The sequence below is a fragment of the Cinclus cinclus genome, chromosome 5 (assembly GCF_963662255.1).
Source record: "Cinclus cinclus chromosome 5, bCinCin1.1, whole genome shotgun sequence".
Lineage (NCBI taxonomy): Eukaryota > Metazoa > Chordata > Aves > Passeriformes > Cinclidae > Cinclus > Cinclus cinclus.
In genome coordinates, this window is record NC_085050.1 from 50,713,362 (window position 1) to 50,733,623 (window position 20,262).

Consider the following 20,262-nt stretch of genomic DNA (forward strand, 5'->3'; position numbering starts at 1 on the left):
GGAGACTTGCTGTTTGGTCACATACATTTCTGCTTTACACGCCATGTTTTGTCCTAGGGGATGAATGGGAAAAAATATTTTCAGACTGGTACTTTGTCAGGACCAGGGATTTGGAATATGTCCTCTAATGGCCTTCCAATTTTGTGACTGTGAACTTTGTACCAGACTGAACATGCTATGCAACTGACATTTATTTTACACCGTATTTATATTCAAAAGAACTGAGATTTATTTATTTATTTATTTATTTTTAAGCTTTAAGGCTGCACCATTAACAACATTTTACCAATTTCCTGTCATTTTCTTAAATGTTACAATTACTTTGTCAGTTTTAGAATTGCTAGCAGTGAGATGATGCCCACTTAAAAAATTCCAAACCAAACAGAAGAATTCCCTGGGAATCTGCACAGCACACACAAGATATATAACTATAAAATCAGTCCAAAGTTTTGATAAATACTTAGCTCCCACTAGTTTTTCTAGTCCTAAAGAATAAAATGCTTATTATATACAGAAGGTTGGGTGGAATATGGACATTTGACAAAGACCACTCAAGGCATTTCACAGTGTGAATTGTTTGTACAGTGTTAATGCAGCTGCTCTTTTTCCTCATGTGTAGGCTTGTGCCACCTGTGGGAAGGGATGATTCCTGGCAGTGTCAACAGGCTCAACCTTACAAAACCCAAGTGCATCTTCTCCTGGCTGCTCAGTCTTCAGCTGAACCAGGAGCTTCTTGCTGGACCTTGTGAACTCAATGCCAACTTGTACACCAGTTTCAGATGCCAGTTTCCATTAGGTGAGCATTTGGTCTTTTGCCTTCAGGATGTTACAACATGAAAAACTGCACCAGCATTTTTCAGTGAGCACCATTGACTGACTGAAAATTTGGCATTACCAGCAGTATCGAAGAAGATGCTAAACTCCTGTCTTGTACAAAAAGAAAGTACAGCTGCAAATTACCCTGCAACTACAGCCTGTAAATACTAAAAACATAAATATGTTATTCATACACATATACACAAAACACAGCAGTAGCAGTATTACAGGATCCAATGCCTACTCTCTATAACTGGTTTTGGTTAATGCAGACGCAACAGCAAAATAAATGCTATTTCATATATGGAAAACCTTTCTTCAAAGGTCAGTGGCAGTAAGGCAAAGTTCAGGTCCAGTCTTTCAGTAATCCAACGTAACTCACACAAATTAATCATGAAAGATAGCACTATGGGATGATAATGGCTGTCAGTTAACACTCAAACTTTGAGATGGAGCTTCCTTTTGCTACCATTTGTAATTAATTCTCCCTTTTTCACAAGTGCTCTTTCTGTGAGTACTCACCAGACTTAACAGGAGACTTAACAGGGGGCAAAGTTCTTACATCCAAAATATGATTTAGGGGTAAGGATTAATAGAAAGAACCAGCCTGAGATTGGATTTCCTCAATCCTGGGAGGTAGTCTCCATGTATTTATGTGAAATTTCCATGAGATTGCACTTAGGAGACCACTAAGAAGTTGTTGCTATCGCACTTTTTCTTCTTTTCCATGCAGTTCTGTTTCAAAGTTTGGTAGGAATTGCATGAGGTGGTCAAGAAGAGGTCCATTGTCTTGGCTAATGCTCTTCAGAGCAGCGTCCTCTCCTCAAGACCACATCATCTAGACCAATATCCCCAGTTCTTCCTTTCCCTTTCTCACCTCTGAAAATAACCTAGAAGGAGAAATAGAATAATTTGAATGGGGGATAAAAAAAAATTCACAAAAATAATTCATTAGAAAGTGTGATGAGATAAAATTCTCCTCAGGTTTTCCAGCACGCTCCTCAAAAATCGCTATAATTTAGTTGTGTTTGGGTTTTAATTAGCTAGAAAATAAAACTTCCACATTTCTTCCTGATTTCTCTTTGGCAGAGGCCTTCCCAGCTTAAGAGTTTTCCCTCACTCCCTGATCTTTGGATAAGTGTCCCAGTGGTCCAGGTCAGCACCCCTGGCTGCCCATGCTGGCTGGAAAAGATCCCAAATTCAAGTGTGGCATGAGGCAGCTCCCAGCTGTGGTGCAATGGATGGCAGCCCATGCTGACAGCTACTGCCAGGGGCTCAGGAGAGGCAGGGGACAGTGCAAAGGGGGACTGCCAGAAGTGATAAATTTAGGGGGAAAAAAGGTAAGAATATAGCAGTGTATTGTTCCCCTATTACAAATGTCCTCATTCTCAGTCTGACATTCATTTACAGGGAACAAAGTCAGGGATGTTTGCTACAGTTGCTGAGGTAAATCTTCTAGAAAATAACCTGTTGTAATTACAGCCTTAATATTAATTTTAAACCTAGACATTGTGTATGTCTTGTAGCCTGCTCCCATAATGAACATTATTCTGTGATTATGATGTGTGGGCTTTTCAGAGCACCTGATATTTAAGTCAGAGTAAAACAGGTCCTGAAATACCCAAGCCAGTTCTTCAGATCTGAAATAAAAACTACATTCAGAGGTTGAAGAATGACACTGAGCCTTTGATACCAGTTAATCACACACTGTTTCTAAGATTTCCAGGTATTAAAAGATTTTCCAGGCAGCTTCTTTTGATTGAACTAAACCATTTTGTATTATGGGCATTGTTAGGTCATTATTCACCTCCTTGGCCTGATCAGCTGCAGGGACATTAAAGGTCATAAAACCACATATGACTGCATATGTAATCTCCCTGCATTACCAAAAATTACTTATTTTCAGTATCTTTGCCCTGGTTTAGCCAGCTGCTAATCCACAGGGGAGGATTCTTCCTATTTCATGGCACTGTATTATTCAAAGCATTACTCATGCGGAATCTTGATACAGGTTTTTTTTTTTAAATCTCTGTAGAATATGCCTCTGTCCATGAGGCTCTTCTTTCCTAGGTTGTGATTCCCTTAAAATGGGCTGTACCAGATAGCTGAGGAAATGACACAGTAGCCTGTACTATGAGTCTATTTCTGTAGCTGGGATTTCTTTTTTTTTGTGCATAAAACTAATTTTTTTAAATACACAATAACTGTCATCTGTGAGAGTTGTGATTCCATTGGCAGCAAAGTAGTAAAACAGAGTCAAACTGAACCCAGAAGATGAACACTGCAGTGTTGCACTAAGTGTCTTCAGCTTTTCATGCAAAAGCCCAAAAAGCAGCACAATCTTCAGTACTTACACTCTTGATGCCCAGTCCTTGTAAAGTTATGTGTGTCTGTCTCCAGCCATGGCCACCGTTTCTTCCCCAAACAGCTGGACCGTGAGCACCATTTTTCCTTACAAAGACTTGGAGAGCACCAGAATGCAGCCCAGGCACCTTATGCCTAAAGGACAGGCACAAGTCTCCAACCTGAGCCATGTGCCCCAATGGCAGGATAAGATGTGCTACTCTTCCTTCTTTGTCCTTGGGAGCAGAGATGGTAAGGTACTGTCCCCCTGCAGTGGAAAAAGCAAGTAGTTGTGGGGGCTTGTTTGGGTTTTTTAACGCCACTAAGTTGCAGGATCAAATGCACAAGAGTTATTAAAAATAAATAAATGGGTGCACAAGGTCCAGAGAGTGTAAAATAAGGCATATAGTGCACCTGCCTCCTACAGGGTAAGATTTATAGTGCTGCTTTTTTCTATACATTAGTACCAGGCTAGGTGTTGCCCATCTAATTTCTTTTTGACAAAGTAAACAATACCCCTCTCAAAAACTAAAACCTCGTGTATTCCGTCATTTCTGACAGCCCCTTGGTCACTCCATGATTTTAAACCCACAGTGATGTTAAAGCTACTGTGCAAATTTGTGCACCATTCAAGCTGCAATGTTTTGCTCTTGGATAGATAACAGTCCAGAATAAATGCTATAATGTAATTGAGCTATGACTCTGTCCCTTTCCTTTTATTTGGTAACTGTATTTACAGAGTAAGTCTCAAAGCATATTCATCTGCAACCCCAATAGCCTCTTCTATTTAACTGTAATTTAAACTCTTAATCTGGATTAGATCGAGAAAGCAAGAAGCAGCAATGATTTCCTCATGGCTGTTAACCCCAAATTCCAACCATAGGAAGTTGTCAGTGGACACACATACTCAATTCAAAACCCTGTTATTTTCTCCTATCATGTATGAAGTAAAGGTGCCTTCCAGAAAACACTGAATATGAGAAGCTAAGGATCTCAGGTATGGCAACATCCATTAAATCTAAAAAGAAGAAAGGCACCTTTCACACTGACACTAAGAACTACACTAAATGAGATTTCTCATCCTGGAGAAAATCCAGACCTGTATGTGTTGTTTGTTCTTTTCATTAAAACTTTTGCAAGGGGCGGGGGGGGGGGGGGGGGGGGGGGGCTAAAATCTTTAATATCTGAAATTACCAAAGGGAAAAAGGTTCAAAAAAAACCCACACCAAAACCTTATCTTACACTGAATCTAAGAATATTTTTTCTTTATGCAATCAGCTTTTACATATATTTTAATTAAAAAATGCCACCTCTACCTTAAGTTTGTTAAGAAAGTGGCATTTTTAGGCTCCATAGTTAAAACCAAAGATACAGAAATATTTGTTTGCAATATTGTTGACATACACAGTTAAACAGATAGAAAAATATTTTTGTCTCTGTTACTACTCAAACATAGCATTATTTTTTAAAAGCTTCTCTTTGAAAGTCACAATGATTTCCCTCAAAAGCTGTAAGATTTAACTACAATGTACCAGGGCTTGTCACACACTTGAAAGGAAAGCCAACCACATCTCCAATTCACTACTTGTACATAAAATTTTAAATTCTTTGGTCTGAATGAGATTTATTGTGCTGCTGGCTGTCTGGGCCCCTAGATCACCATTTAGCTATGGAGTGGGATCCATCTGTCCAAGAATCTGTTAAAGCCTCTTGGTAGGTATTTTCTTAGGGAGTTGGTTTTGTTTTTTCTTTTTTTTTTTTTTTTTTTTTTTTTTTTTTTTTTAGTACATTGCTTTTGCAGCAAGGTCAGTAATTGCTAAAATAAGCACAGTAGAGTTTAAATAACTGTACCTGTTTGCTGAAGATACAATTATACCACTATGAAAGTACTGACTTATTAAGTGCATCATTTTCAGATAGTTACTGTGGCTGAATCAAATCAATAGGAAACAGATTTAGGTAAGCACAAAGCAAACATATCTGTAGGCAGGCCCCCGCAGGATAAAGGTCCCCTCAAATCAGCATTTTCTGCATGCAAGATAAGCTTATAATGCTCCAGCATAGCACCTTTCAAAATGCATATTCTGATAAACCAATACATAGCAAACTTTGCAAGGTGCAAGCAAGCAGTCAGGAACAAGCTGTGAAAATAAATCCTTCCAACAAAGTATTCCAAAATGGAGGGGGTGGGTGGGTGACTTCAAGGGACTAGTTTTAACAGGTTATGTCAACAGCAGCAGAACATACACAAGAAATAAAAAACTGAGCTTGACCCTGACTACTGGGAAGCAATTCAGGGAAAGAGTCTGACAAAAAAAGAACCAGTTAAACATCATAGTTCTTTGTTCTTAAAAATCATAGTTCTGGAATTTAATATGTATTAACAACAATTTTTGAGTACAGATGATGAATATCCTTTGAGTGACCAACTTAGAAAAAATGGATTTTTAAATCCATTGTTTCAAAAAAGGTATTAATTGCATGTAATTTTTTTTTTCAGTGCCCCTCTGCAGGCAGGAGACAGCTGCCTGTTTTCTCATCTGCAGGAGCTCTGCTCTCCCAGTCATTCCCAAGGCTTTTCAAGTGTCGCAAGGAGCTCCTGAAGTACTAGAGCAGCCTGCTTGGGGGGACCCCTGCCCAGGCAGTGGAGACAGCACTTCCACTGAGCCAGCCAAACAGCCTGGAAAAGGTGCCAGGTCACCTGCTGCGGTGGCAAATGACTGCCCCACCAGTGGCAGCATAAGGCCAGACAGCTCTGACAGGGTGGTGCATGAGGAAAATGGCTGGCTCTCAGTGCCCTCACCCTCCCTCATCTTAACCTGCACCATTGTCCCGCCTAAGAGAGCGTTTCCTTCCGCAGGCTTCCATCCCTACATAATGTGAGCTTTGTGCACTTCAAAGGCTGCTCCTTGGGGATGAAGTAATCCCATCATTACAGAGAGCCAGGGATGTGTGTCTAATCCCCGGCACTGTGGGGCAGGCACTGCTGGGGGAAGGGTAGGAAGGCAAGGGCAGAAACCTCCCAGTGCCACGCCAAAATCAATAGGGGACAAAATCCATCCCACTTCCTGGGACAGTAGAGGTGGGAGAAAGGGAAGGGTTGTTCCTGTGGCTGACCACCAGTGCTGATGCCAGTCTCCTGTCGTGCAAGAAGCTACTACACACTCCTCTCTATTGCCTGGTGTAATGTCACTTCTTATTATCCCAAATAATCCCATTTTCAGAAGCCTCTGTATTTCAGCATTTAACTTATCTGCCTTCCAGTTACTTAACATTTTTCCTCTATACAGAATGATTTTATCAAATTCTACTCCAAGCTACAGCAATCTGAGAGGTTAAACTAGAACATTATATCTGGCAGCAAAACAAAGATTATTTCCAGCATTTTCTATACTTTTGCTAGTGATAGGGAAATAACTATGTTTACATGGTAGTTTGAAAAATAAGCTTTGCTTCACCATAAATAAAAGTTGTTCCCTAGTCCACGTTTTTTTCAGATTCCTTTAAGACAAACTTGGTGACTACATTTACTATTCCTATTTTAAAAATGTCAGCTATGATAAGATTAAATTTTCAATTGCTCTTTAAACATTGGGAATCCTCAATTTTGCTTTTTATTCACAAAAGAGGCATTGGTCTGAAATATATCCCAGAACTAAAGGGAACAAAAGCTGTGTAATTTGTCCTCAAGCAGGAACTGTCATCAACGTCAAGCCTGGGTAGCTCTTCTACTGCAGGATGTGATTGTACACAGATCACTTACCTGATGCATCTCTCACTGGCTCCCAGTGCAAGTCATCATCTTTGTCCTTGATCCACCCACACAGGCCACTGTCAAAATCACAGCTGTGCACCAGGACACCTGGCAGAATAGAGCAGGAGGTCAGAAAAAAAAAAAAACAAGAAGTGATTCAGATTGTTTGGGTTTTCAATTTTCCATGTGGCTGACACTAGCAAGTAAGTATGAAAATTAAATGTAGAAGAAGGAGTTCTAGGAAAAGACTCTGCAAAAATACTAAATAATAAAAAGCACCCTTGTACTATTAACAATTCATGCTATTTTTGTGCTGAATTTCTTGGGGAATTAACGTGAAAAGTTCACATAGGCAAAGGATTGTTTACATGTGTTGGGGGTTGGTTCTTTCCCTTTTCCCTCTGTGGAATTTTCCCCATTGTCATGCTAAGGTACCTGTTGACTGGGCCCTGGTGACAAGGGGGAGGGGAGGGAAGAGGGAAACCCCTCGATATCCAAACACCCAGAAGAGCAGACGGAAGGCTCTGGCTCTCCCCATTTCCCTGTGGAGTTCGGACGAGAAGGACGATCGCTGCCTCAGCTCCATCCCTGCCATCCCAGCGCCGGGAGCCATCCTCACTGCTGTGGGACCCTGCCCTGCTCCCATCTCGCTGTAACCTGCCACCATCCAGCACTCTGCTGAGCACCAGGACCCACACCGTGAGCGGAGGGGTCTCTCTCCATCTCTCTCTCCCCCTGGGACAGCTCTGCCATCACCCCCAGCCCTCCTGCAGCTCTGCGGGACCCGCCCGCCCCCAGCACCGGGAACTGCAGCTCAGGGAAAAGGTGCCTGCAGCCAGAAAACACTGGAAATGAGTTACTGTTCTGTTTGTGGGTAATTTCATAGCTGTTGTTGTTCTTGTTTGTCTTGTTAGATATACTAGTAAAGAACTGTTATTCCTACCCCCATATCTTTGCCTGAGAGCTCCCTTAATTTCAAAATCATAATAAGGAAGGATCACATTTTTCAGTTCAAAGGGAGGCTTCTGCTTTCCTTAGCAAACACCTGTCTTTCAAACCAGGACAACATGGGTTTATAAAGCATAGCTTACAAGAGGGGCAGAAGATATAGGAGTCCTGAAAAATGCATAAATCCCCAAGAAAGTTCAAAAAAATCATAAACCCTGCATCCTGAATAGGAGACATGGTCTTTACCTGGGTCATCGTTTGCTTCAAATTCATCAGCTGTAATCCCTCTTTCAATTTCAAGTATTTCAAACAGATTATTGCTGACTCCAGGCTGGCGTGGAACTGTGAGAAAAAATGAATGAGATAAGGTAGTAGGTCACTAACTAGCTTTATCTCTAACAACAACCAACAGAGCAGCTCTGGGCACTGTGCTTTTCTTGGAGATTTCAATATATTTAATTATATTCAGTATGAAGACTCAAACTTTATGCCTTCATATTTATGATTGGTGTTGTAACATTTACCTAAGCACTGTAAAAGGTGATTCCAAATCTCCTGAAGGCCCTTTGAATGAAAGCTCCTTTTTAACCAGGGGGGAAAGCTTTAACCTTGAAGCACACTATTCCTCTCCAAGTGCATTTTCAGAGATAGTGGCTTCTCAATAAAATAAAGCCACATGAAAGTCCTCACTCAAACCTTCCACAGACATTTATAGGAGAACTTTGACAGGAGGCAGCAGTACTTGTAAGAGGCCCCACGTGCACTTAACCTTTGAAATACAGCTGAAAGTACATCCATCTGTCTGCAAAGGATTAGAGCTCCCAAAACAATTATCAGGGTTGTACTGGGAGTTGAGAAGGAGTTCTAGTGGAAGCTAGAATTCAACTGTAATTATACTTTTTGCTTTCCAGCACTGGCTGTCCTTCAGCTGCTGCACCCAGCTGCAAAGAGAAGGAACAGAGCTCTCAGTGATCAAGAGGCCCAGAGGTTATTAGACATTCAGCATCCAGGACAACCTGAAATTTATGAGGTCTTTGTGGGAGTGATGGCTGCCAAAGTTAGGTGGCTACAAAGACTCACACGTATTTTTGAAGATGCTGTGCTAATCTCTAAGTTTTACATAGATTTCTTGCCTGATGGACAGCACTCAACTACAAATAAACAGATTGCACTGATGAGAGCTGTCTTGGAAAATTCCTCTTTTAGAGGCATGTCTAATGCATAATTCATAACAGTAGTAATGTGTTTCAGACAGGTCCTCAGATTTTATAGGTGCCTCTGACACCTAAGGTATTTGTAAGGGTCTTAGCTTAAAAACTTGACATGTTTTCCATTTACAGTGCTAAAATAACTATTAATGTCTCTGTAGACCAAGCGAGAAGAATTAAGATAATTAAAAGGAAATTTTTTTCTGTTGTTTTCAAAAAATCAAATCAAAGGTTAACAAGGAACTTCTTTTGCACTAGGTCAACATGAAAAGAGCACTGCTGCAAGAGCTCCTCTAAAGCCAGAAAGACAGAAAAAAAAAAAAGTTGAAATTATTACAAAATAAGCTAACTCCAAGGTATTTTTAAAGTACTATTCTAGGCTAGAGGTCTTGAATAAAAATTTTATACAACAAAAACAAATAGTTAAAAAGCTCAAAATCTGTAGGAAACAGATGAAGTCCTAAATGTAATAGTTATTTTTTGAATCATTAAATCTTCCTTCTTTTGTCTTCTTTTTAATCCTTTGCAGATTTTAGATTATGTCTATTTGCATCTAGGATATTAATGCTTGAAACAGCTTCAGACTTAAGGCTGACTTGGGTATTAGAGGACTGTTAATTTTTTAAAGATACTTGATTGTAAATAGTATTTTTGCTGCTTTGTTTCACCTGGGCTGTTTTGCTTACGTGATTAAAAACCTTGAGATTTAGCATGAAAGAAACCTTACAAATGTGCACAGTCCACATGACCTAGGCCAGTACATCTATGCACAGATATTATATTCAGGCATACAAATCCATTGTTCACCCTGATTTATGTAGGTGGGGCAGTTGAACAAACCCATCTATGCTGCACACCCAGGGACCACCACCTTGCCTTTCCCCCCCTCAGACTGTGCCAAGGGAAGAAGATACTGTTTGCTTTCTATGCCATGGAGAACAAGCCAGCATTTCACTTCAGAAGTGCTGAGCACAGAACAGCAGGCACCAAAGGCTCAGACCACAGACAGGCTCACAGGCAGGGAATTATATGGCTCTAAATGAGCACAGTGGCAAAGAGCATGAAGGAAAATCTCTGCCGTGCTCTAAGGTTTGTAGGATACTCAGGGGTCACAGTTTTAAGGTGCATGCCCTGTGCACCCTCTTCCCAGTCTGTCATAGTCCTTGTTTGTGGAAAATACTGCAAAAAATATTAGGAACTTATCCTGTAAACTACTTCAGTTTACTTCTTCAAGTACCATTTCTAATGCACTGATATCTTCTACAAACATGAGTTACATCTCAGCACACATACAAGAATTCTCCAAATTCAAGTTGATATAACTGCCTATAATCAAAGCCCCACAAAAATATTTTTTCAATAAGTTCCCTCAGAGTCCTTTCCAAACTCTTTTTTATGAACTTCTATAAGAATGCGTTGCAGTGCTTTAATACAGTCACTTTAGTGCTTGGACCTAATTACAGGAATGTGCACTCAGTTTGGAACAAGGGTTACTGTAAGAGATGTAGGACTCTAAATATGACCCACATGGACACTTCATTTTGGCCAATATGTTGAGTGGTGATCGTGGGAGAAAGTATTTGGTAGAATTATTTTCTGCAAGCTTTCCAAGCCCTTTCTGTGTACTTTATATACTGTATCAGTGTGCTTTTCACTTAACTTCAATGGTTTGATAAAGCTTGTTAAATAGAAACTTGGCTTCCTTTACCTGAAGAATTTTATAAGCTCTGAGTGAGCCAATACCTCACCACTACCATATTCTCAAGGTTCGTAAGCTAACTTCTTCATAGATGTACAAATCTGGGGGGAAATATTAAATAACTCTGCTTATTAAATATTAAATAAGAGTGATTTCTTTTCAGCTTTTTTAACCTTTGGGAAAACAATAGAGATTTTTTTTAAGTACTTGTTAATTGCTGAGATTGGGAGTATAAGAAAGCACGTGTGTGTGTGTGTATGTGTGTATATATATATATATATATGTGTGTATATATATATATATATATCAGCTTGTTTGCAATAAACTGAATAATTGTTGTTCTGGTGTTACAAAACCAAAACATGGAGTGCAACTTTATGATATTAGTAATTGTTATTACTATTAATAATGCAGTCCTCTGTCTTACAGAAAAAACTAGTTTTGCACTGTAAGTACAATTCCACTCCACACAGTAATCATGACTAAGCTTCCCATTTGCTAAAATCAACAAAAAAGGACAAAGACTTTTTAAACTGAATTTTTACGACTGAAAGCTGTTAAATCCCACTTGCAAAAAAAACCAAAAAAAAACCAAAAAATAAACAGGTGATGAGATCTCACACACAGCTAGTAGAAAACAGTAGAAAACAGCTAAAATTAAGGGTAGTCCAGAGGTCAGTCAGATTGAGAAAACAAGAATAAGTCCTGTTTTCCTCCAAGGAAAGTTTTGATATATGCTGAGCAAAAAAAGAAGAGGCAACAGAGATGTACATTTCACCCTTTTGTTCAGATACCCATCGTGTCCAGGACAGGTTTCTTAAAACTCTACGGATTCAAATTCTGCAGGAAGAATTATTTCAGGAAGTGCTTTCATGGACTCTCTCCCACCCTCTCCAGCCCTTTTTATGTATGGGAGGGGACACAACAGTGTCAGCATGCCACCAACTCTAAAGTCCAATCTTGAATTTCTTGGGCAGTTACAAGGCCCATTAAGTTTTACCAAAATCAAGCATCTTGGTATTTATCTTTGCAGGAGGTTTTCTGCAAAGTGACCTGTCTGCTTTTGTATGAACAATCATTCAGGAGGTGCAGAGTGCCAAATGATTTTCAGGAAAACACAGCTGTAACAAGGAGTGTACAGAAGCTTGCATATCAGATCTGGGGACAAAACTTGCTGGAAGGTTGATTGAGGGTGAGACTTGTAAGATTCCTAGATTTCATGATTAAACTCCAGAGTACCAACAGGAACAAAGCACCTATCATAAATGCTTAAACATAAAGACAAATACATTTTAAAAAGTGCCAGAACAGTGAAGACAAATCAAATGCTGTTGTAAAATAATGCTACTCTAACAATATCAAGGAATAACAAACCCCCTATTCTTTGCTTTTATTACTTCCCTTTTTTCAACTGCCTCAAGGATCACAGAACTGCACTTACAGCACTAAGGACTTGGCAGTCACTGAAAGGAAGAAGGAATCCAGTTTTAATCCAATCTTTACATTTTTAATTGCTGTTATGAGAAACATATCCTAACTCCAATCTTTTTGGCTCCACTAAGGGCTAAGAAGGAAAACTGCTGAACTGTCTTTTAATACAGATAAGGGGGTTTATTCTTGTTATGCTGATATCTATTATTATGCTTTAAGTGCTTATCATCCAGATCCCAATGGTATCAGAAATTCATAGTTTTATTGAGAAGTTTGTTCTATTTGTTAGAGACTTATAACCAGACAAGATTCTTCTGTACTTCACTGTCGTTTGCATGAGTCCTGAAATAGTTAAATATTAAGCTATCACTGCATTCCTCCCTCATTGCCATTCCCCCCCATATCCATATCAGGAGAAGATTATCCTTGGTGCCAGATTCCACTGTCTGCATCTAAGTGGTTCAAAGGCCAAGTGTAGGAATTCCATGTTAAAAAATACAAATTTTTTGTTCTCTAAAAAAGCAGCTCCCCAAAGCCACTACACACTTTTTTTAGAAAAGTGGTAAAGCATCTAAAGAAAAGCAACAATCCAATACCTATCAAAAATTGCAAAGGCATTTAAATAACATTATCAGCATTTTTATCATTTGTGCTCTTTGTCACTGCTAAACAGGGCAATTTCTCTGGTCCTCACTTCATTTCAAGTTGAGCAGCACATTCAAGAGAGCTCTGAAGTGAAATCCTAGGTCAAGTTCAATCAGTGTGTGGAACAGCAGGTCAAATAACAACAAAGGGAGAAAACAAGGAGCAAGGAGTCACCAAGGGTACCCCGGGAAAACATTAACTAACAAAAAACTAGAATTTGAGAGATGCTTATAGAAAAAAAAGTACATTTGCCCCAGAATGTTCCCTCTCCTGATGTGGACCAATCCTAGAGCACCAGGATTTGGTCTAGGATACCTGTGCAGCAGCCAATGGCCCCTGTGCCACGGATTGCCTGACAGAAGTACCACCCTTTTGATGGCAGAGCAAAGCAGCACTGCTTCCTTCAAGTCTGGCTAAGGCTTCAAAGCCACATGGGAAAAAAGGAAGGGAAATGTCCATGCATCACAAGATAAACCAGCTGAAAACACAACTTTTAGGTCTTTAGTAGACGCTAATGGCTGGGAGCACAGAACTGCCAGTGGTTTCTGGGTACAGGGCTCTCTATGCTGGGTTTTGCCCACCCCTGTGTGCTAAAACACTGCCTTTTGTGACTTTTGGACTACAACAACCCTTGGGGACACAGGAGGAAGCAGCCATGTAAGATGACACAAATTCTTTTGAAGATTTACAAAATTGAGTCAAATCATATTTTATGACCTGAGTGGATCTAACATTGACTTTCTCCCCTGTTTTCCAAGAAAATAAGAACTACAAGACTACTAATTGCTGCCTGTATTCTCCAGTGGGAAACAAATAAAGGCAGTAAGAGCAAGGGTTCTTCTTCTTTTTCCAGGCAGGCATATGTGGACCACAGTGCAAATTAATTTTTGAGAACTGGCTGCTGCCTCAACTGGAGAGAAGTTGATGTGGCAAATTGAACCTAAAGATGCTCAGTATAAGCAAAACAAAATTAGCTCACATCCACAGCCCAGGAATATTGCAAAAATGTCTGATGGAGGTGAGACTAAAACAGAAACAGATTTAAAGAAGCTGAAGGAAATAGTTAAAACTCCCCTTCCCTGAGAAAATACAGAGGCAAGTGAAAAATCCACAAATGTTTTTGGAGGTGGGCAGGGTTTAGCACATCCACCTAGCAGCTAAGAAGCAAGTCCAAGGTTAGCTAAATGTTACTACTTATTTCAGTTTGAAATCCTTAATTGTTTTACCACCATGGTTGTTAACACTGTGTCTGGCTGCGAGGAATTATTTTGGAGAGGCACGGGCTTACACTGGGTGGGAGCACTGCCATCCTGAGCTCGCAGTGCCCCACACTGAGCAGCTGCAGCCAGAGCCAGGCACTGCTCTCCCACACACCTGGAGCAGGGGCAGGACTGGCCAGCAGGAACCTGAAGCTCAACCCACCCTGCACACACCATCGTAAGCTCACGTGAAAGGTGTATCAGCTAACACACCTCACCTCACACTTGCCATGGGCCAAGAGCACTCACACAGCCAGATCTGCAGCCCAGCTAATGCCCAGGAATGCAGCACCTGGCATAACAGTCCCATGCTGCTGAACCCCTGGTGTGATGGCATCTGGGGATGTTCAAGTATCTCTGTGTTATCCTTGCAAGTGCAGTCCTGAGGAGAGGCAGACCTACACTCTGTGCATCCCACTGTAGTATGTATGTGGGATATAACTTTTCTACCTGCTTTTCTCAATGTCCCACATGAGGAAATACAACTTCTGCTCTTCCCCACAAATTCCTGCAGTAACAGGATTCAACAGGTGAAGAAACACTTTACTTTACAAGCAATGCTTTATTTGAGAAAGCAGCACATTCTTCTGAAACAGAACTGTTTTGCACTCAACTGTAGGTTTCCAATTCTTAACAGATGCTTTTGTGCACTCCCAACACAAAGGCTTCCAGACAGAAAGTAGGAGAGAACTCCAGTGACCACTACCTAGATGATACTTTCAAAGTGTCCAGAAGACAAAAGAGAAAAAAACAGTGCAGAAAGCAGAGTGGAAAGGAGAGAAAAGAATAAGAGAGGAGAAAAAAAGACACCAGCTTAATTAAAGATCACACTGCTAGCATAATCTGGAGCACAAGTGCAGAATGCTTTCAGTCACACATTTATGTCACACACACATGTGTATCAGGAATGTCTCTAGCAGAGAATCAAAATAAGTTATATGGGATTGAAGACAGACATCTACTGACTTGGTCTGAGGACTGTGTGTGCCTGTATTACCTGCTGAGGCCAGGAACAGCTGGTGCTTGACCCATTTCAGTCCTACTTGTGCTGTGCATGTATATCACAAACTCAAGAGTGTGGCAGCTGACCTAAACCAATAGTTGACAAACACTTTGCAAAGGTCCTGTGTTTGTTGTATGTACCATATTGGAAGCTGCAGTCAGATCAAGCCAAACTTAAAAGGTTTTTACTTTCCTATTTTCTAAACTCCTATATCTGAAGCACATGTATTGAAAGCATTAGCTTCAAAATCCCTCCAGGGACAATACAGAAAGACTAATTGTAAATAACAAGCTTTACACAGATGATCGTTATGACTTCATGAAAATAGCTGAAAACTATCCCTCTGCTTTAGTATTCCAGAGAAAACTTGCAACATGAGAGACACACTTGGGAAGCACAATGCTGGAGTCTGCAATAAATTCCACAAAACCATATTTTTAACTGTTTATTCCCATTACAGTAAGCTTCTCCAGTAAATCTCTATTATATTTCCTTTTAGAATTTCACTTAAACATAACTCTATATTTTTAACTGAATATGAAACCAAAAGTGCACTGTACTAAGCGGTACCAGGATTTGTCTTCTAGCTTTTGTCAGCTTCACTCTCCATTTTCTGTCCACAGCACATAAAATGTCACAGGGAAAACTCTTTTACAAGGAACAAAATATTTCACTGAGTAATGACCTAGAACAACAAAGCCCAAGAAACAAAGCCACACAGATGCCAAAGCAACCAGAAAAAAAAAAAAACCTACATTGCTTGTGCACCTGCTCTGAGACAGCAAACTTTTCCTCCTACTACATTGTTCAGCAGCTTTATTGTACAACAAGCTGAAGAGCTGATCCAACACACCCGCCCCGTCTCTAAAATTAGCCACAGAACTAAAGATGAAATCGGCTGTTGAGTATTTCTTGGCAGATACACACAGCTCTGTAAGTGCCAGTAATGTCTCCTGTGGTATGCACTAAAGCTGGCACAATGGTACTGTAGCTTTTGGAGGAGCTCTTAAAGTTACATGTGTTCATGCTATGAGAATCTTTACTATCTTCAGCTTTTCATGTATCCCTTTACATAGACACAGTCCATAAAATTACCCTCCAAGTTATTTTTATTCATTTTTCCCTGTTGTTTAGTCGTGAACATCTGAGACTATTTGAACCCATACAAAATAGGTCACAGACATCTTTAGGTAATCAGACACGATTTCTTTACCATTCTTAAAGCCATGGTAATACTTTGTTTAGGAGGGACTCTCAACTCTGAATTTAAACCCACTGACTACTTCATGAGTTATGCTGCACTTCAATAGTTTTCAAACAGCCTTCATTTCCTTAAAACCTTAATCTGAAAGCATAATTAAGTACTTCTACAGGACAATATGCTCAATAATTTCAGGGGAGAAAAATAAACATTTTTTGATTAATTGATTCAGAACATCTGTCCCAAGCTTTTGTTAGGTAATAAAATCAGCTACTTGCACGGCTTTACCATATAACCATTTACAGTTTCATTTCTCTGTTCTCAGTGGTACAGTGTTCCAAAAAACCCGAACAGTATCGCGCATGCTTTCATCTACAGCTTTGACAAACAAAGGCATATGGAAAATTACTTACTGAACACATCTCCTCGGGGTTTCTGAGGATCTGGCTGGATCCTGTTGTCATCTATAACTCCTTGGGAAGATGTAGTTTCAATTGGAATATGTGAAGGCTCTTCAGTTGTTACCAGAGGAGTGCTTTGTGGTGGTAGTGTAGGTCTTACCGTTGTAGGCTGAGGCGTTGTTGGAGAAGGAGGTTTCATCACTGATGTCGTGACCAGACTAGTTGTCATTGGCACATATCTCGTGGTTGGCTTGGGTGTCAGTGGAGTCGTTGTCCTGGGTGCAGGTTGAGTTGGCACAGCCGTCGGACGAGCCGTCGGCACAGCCGTCGGACGAGCCATCGGCCTGGTCACTGGCTTTTCTGTAACAAAAGCAGGTACATGCAGTGGTCTGAGGAGCTGTGCCTTCAGCATCAACAATCTTATTCATTATAGCACTTCCTCCCTCAGGAAGAGTGCAGTTGGCCTTGGATATGTGATATGGACCAGGTGGTTCAATCATAACAACAGGAATAACTGCAAAGAGAATCCAAATGGTACCAAAATGGACGTTTCAGCCTCTCACTCCAGAACCTTAATCTATTTCATTATGACACAGAGAGAACTTGGATGAAATAATTTGTCTTCCACTGAAGGTTTCCATTAGTAAGAAACATATTCTAGTATCAGCGCTGCCAAATTATCACATCTCCTTAGGTCATACTTGCCACTGCAGAAGTTTAGAAATAATTTAGAATGACTGAAGGTCAAGACACTTCCATCCCACTTCCTCTCAAGTATCAAGTCTCTTTTAGAGTTGGCAAAACTTACACAAAAGCACTCCTGGTTAACAAAGGATGTGCAGGAAGCCATGGGTTAAGCAGCCCTCTAAACTGGGCAGTCAGGAGGGGAAGCAAGTTTAGTAAGACCCCGACATTGCAATGATTTTGATCACAGATGGCCAACTACCTTTGGCTTAAGGAAGTTCTTATAGACCTTTCCTTCTAAACATTTCTCCTTGCCAATAAGTAGTAATCATTTTAGAGATTTGAACCAAGCCAGCCTTCAGTTAGATCCTTCCCTTTGCTAAACACCAGGAAACTAAGTAAATTACATTTTTCAGCCTTCACAAAGATGAGGTACTGGACTGAGCACCACTTTCAGCCCACTGACAGTTCCCACAGTACCATCTCCTCCAAAGTTTCATAAAGGACAACAAATTTTAACTTAGTTTCACAAAAAGAGTTTCTGAAGACACAAAACACAAGAATGTTTTGTTGTTTGCTATTGGTTAATAAGCCTTTTATATCTCACTGGAGATCTTAAAAGGCTCAGTAAGAACTCTAGTCACATATTTTGTGTACAGGCATTTCAAGTACAACACAGTTAAAATGAAGAACTACTGTTTGTTAAACAATGAATTGTTTGATGGTAGCAGGTAAAAAGGTTTTCCTTCTGGCCACTTGTTTATTACTATCCCTTTGAATACCCTGCAGTTCTGACATTTATAGTATATTAAAACATAAAACACTCCTTAGGACCATACCCCACTAACACAAATGAAATGTGCCCACATATACTTGCAAGCACTCAGGATGTGATAGAACACATTTTACCATGACAGCTACAGCCAAAGGGAAAAAATGGTGGTGCTCTTTAGAGAGATCCGTGAGTCACGAAAGACCAGATCCCACAAAGGAATGCAAGATCAAAAAAGATGCAGCAAATGTCACAGAACTGCACAGCCCTGTGGGACATCAAATATGGGAGAGCACCAACACCTTACTCTGTACCAAGGGGGTGGCTGCTTCTCCCAAGAGAAAGATGGCCAAGAGAATTTTCCAACAGCAAATCCTTCCAGAGAAATCCTCCTTCCTGGCTCTTCTCACATCTGGGAAGCAGCAGGGAGTGGATGAGGTGAGCTGCTGAAACAGGCTAGTTGTGGAGTGTACATAACAACAGGGCATGAGTAATATGCACTGTTTGATCAGACCTACCCTGCTTACTCTGATGTTCTCATCCTGAAGCAATCTCTAGAATCAAGCTGTGAATAGGGAGAGGTGAATTTCTTTCTAATTATGAAAATGTCTCAGGGAAAGATATTTTTATCAAGGCATGATAAGACCTAGAGAACTCCAACTACATTCCCTGGCTGCTTATTTAGTATTAAAAATAGGTAAGAGAAACTGAGGCTGATAGTGCTGCACCTTAAAGCTTACAAAATGGGACACATAAGCTTCCAGAATCTCTATTTTAAAAGGAGTATTACATACGTATGCAGTTTGTTCCATTGTCTCTGTACCCTTCTTTACATTTGCATTTGTAGGATCCTGGAGTGTTGTAGCAGTGTGAAAAACCACCACACTGATGGTGGCCAAGGGAACATTCATCTACATCTGCAACAGAAAATTTACATTAAAAAATCATTTGCTTCAAAGAAACCTGACCTTCTGCTTATCCCTGCAAAAAACCCCAAACATTAATACAATTTTGATTATTAAAAAAAACCAAAAAACTTTTGCCAGTGGGAAAAGGAAAATAGTCACAAATCAACGTGGTGATGCAAACTTTAGGGAGAATAGAGACTACTGGGCAACTTTGGTATTGCTCAGCTTTTACCTCAGCATCAGCTTCAGACATGCCATAGGTAGACTGCAGCTGAGATTATTGCGAGTGCAATTTTAACAATCACTTCTTACAGGTGACAGAAAAAAAACCAAACTGAGCGTATGAATATGCATGTACTTAATTACACAGATATTAAACTTTTTTCTTCATAAAATTCTTCCTATATTATACGTCTGTATAGATGTTTCTACATCAAGTAGAAACTGCTGGAAACATTTCATACAGCATATCCATGTTTACTGTCAGTGATGCAAGCAAAAACAACCAAATTCCAACTCTGAATACAAGTTTCTCTGAAGAAAAGAAGTACTTAAGCAAACAAAAAGCAATGCCTCATTATCTCCACATAATTTTTTTCAGTGGAAGAACCATAACCACTTGAGACTCCGTGAAACTAAGGCAGAGAGACCTGGGAATATCTTTGTTAAAGGGCATACACCAGCTGCATTCCAGTCTCATGACCAGAAAAAAACAGCTTATTTCCCAATTTTGTACACCTGACTTCAGGGGAAGGAAAGCTGGGCAGTCTGGGCTGGGAGGAGCTAGGGTGTGCACATTTTCTTATCTTGGATCTTGGGACATGCTGTGGAGCACACCAGTGTTACAGTTCAGACACAGCCTAAGCTCATACACTGCTCCAAGCCTACAGCTGCCAGTGACAGTGAACCCAGAGGAAAAAACAGATTTGGAAAGGAATTCCTGGGGTCATCAGCTCTGTTCTCCCCAGTAGCTTCCACACAGGAACCATTTCCAAGAATGTGGGCCAAGTATATGCCTTGTCTTTCACAGTCTATTTCTGTAATCCACCCTTTCTTAAAATACCGATGCAGTGTAAAACAACCTGCCTTAACATTCCAGCCGTAATAAATAAACATTCTTTTTTGAGCCCTTATTTTATTTTTTGAATATGCTGCTCCATTACATGCACGTGAGAAATAGCTTGTTATTA

The 20,262-nt window shown here is 40.2% G+C and overlaps 1 protein-coding gene across 1 annotated transcript in view; it reads right to left on the reverse strand.

The window, feature by feature from the left end:
* Window positions 1-1,610: 1,610 nt before the first annotated feature.
* NPNT (nephronectin) overlaps window positions 1,611-20,262 on the reverse strand; it is a 48,094-nt gene continuing 29,442 nt past the window's right edge. The window contains exons 8-13 of the mRNA XM_062493800.1: window positions 18,959-19,081; window positions 16,721-17,068; window positions 8,108-8,203; window positions 6,923-7,021; window positions 3,171-3,427; window positions 1,611-1,706 (exon numbers count right to left, since the gene is read on the reverse strand). Of these exons, the coding sequence (XP_062349784.1) occupies window positions 1,611-1,706; window positions 3,171-3,427; window positions 6,923-7,021; window positions 8,108-8,203; window positions 16,721-17,068; window positions 18,959-19,081 (1,019 nt within the window). The remainder of the gene's footprint in view (window positions 1,707-3,170; window positions 3,428-6,922; window positions 7,022-8,107; window positions 8,204-16,720; window positions 17,069-18,958; window positions 19,082-20,262) is intronic.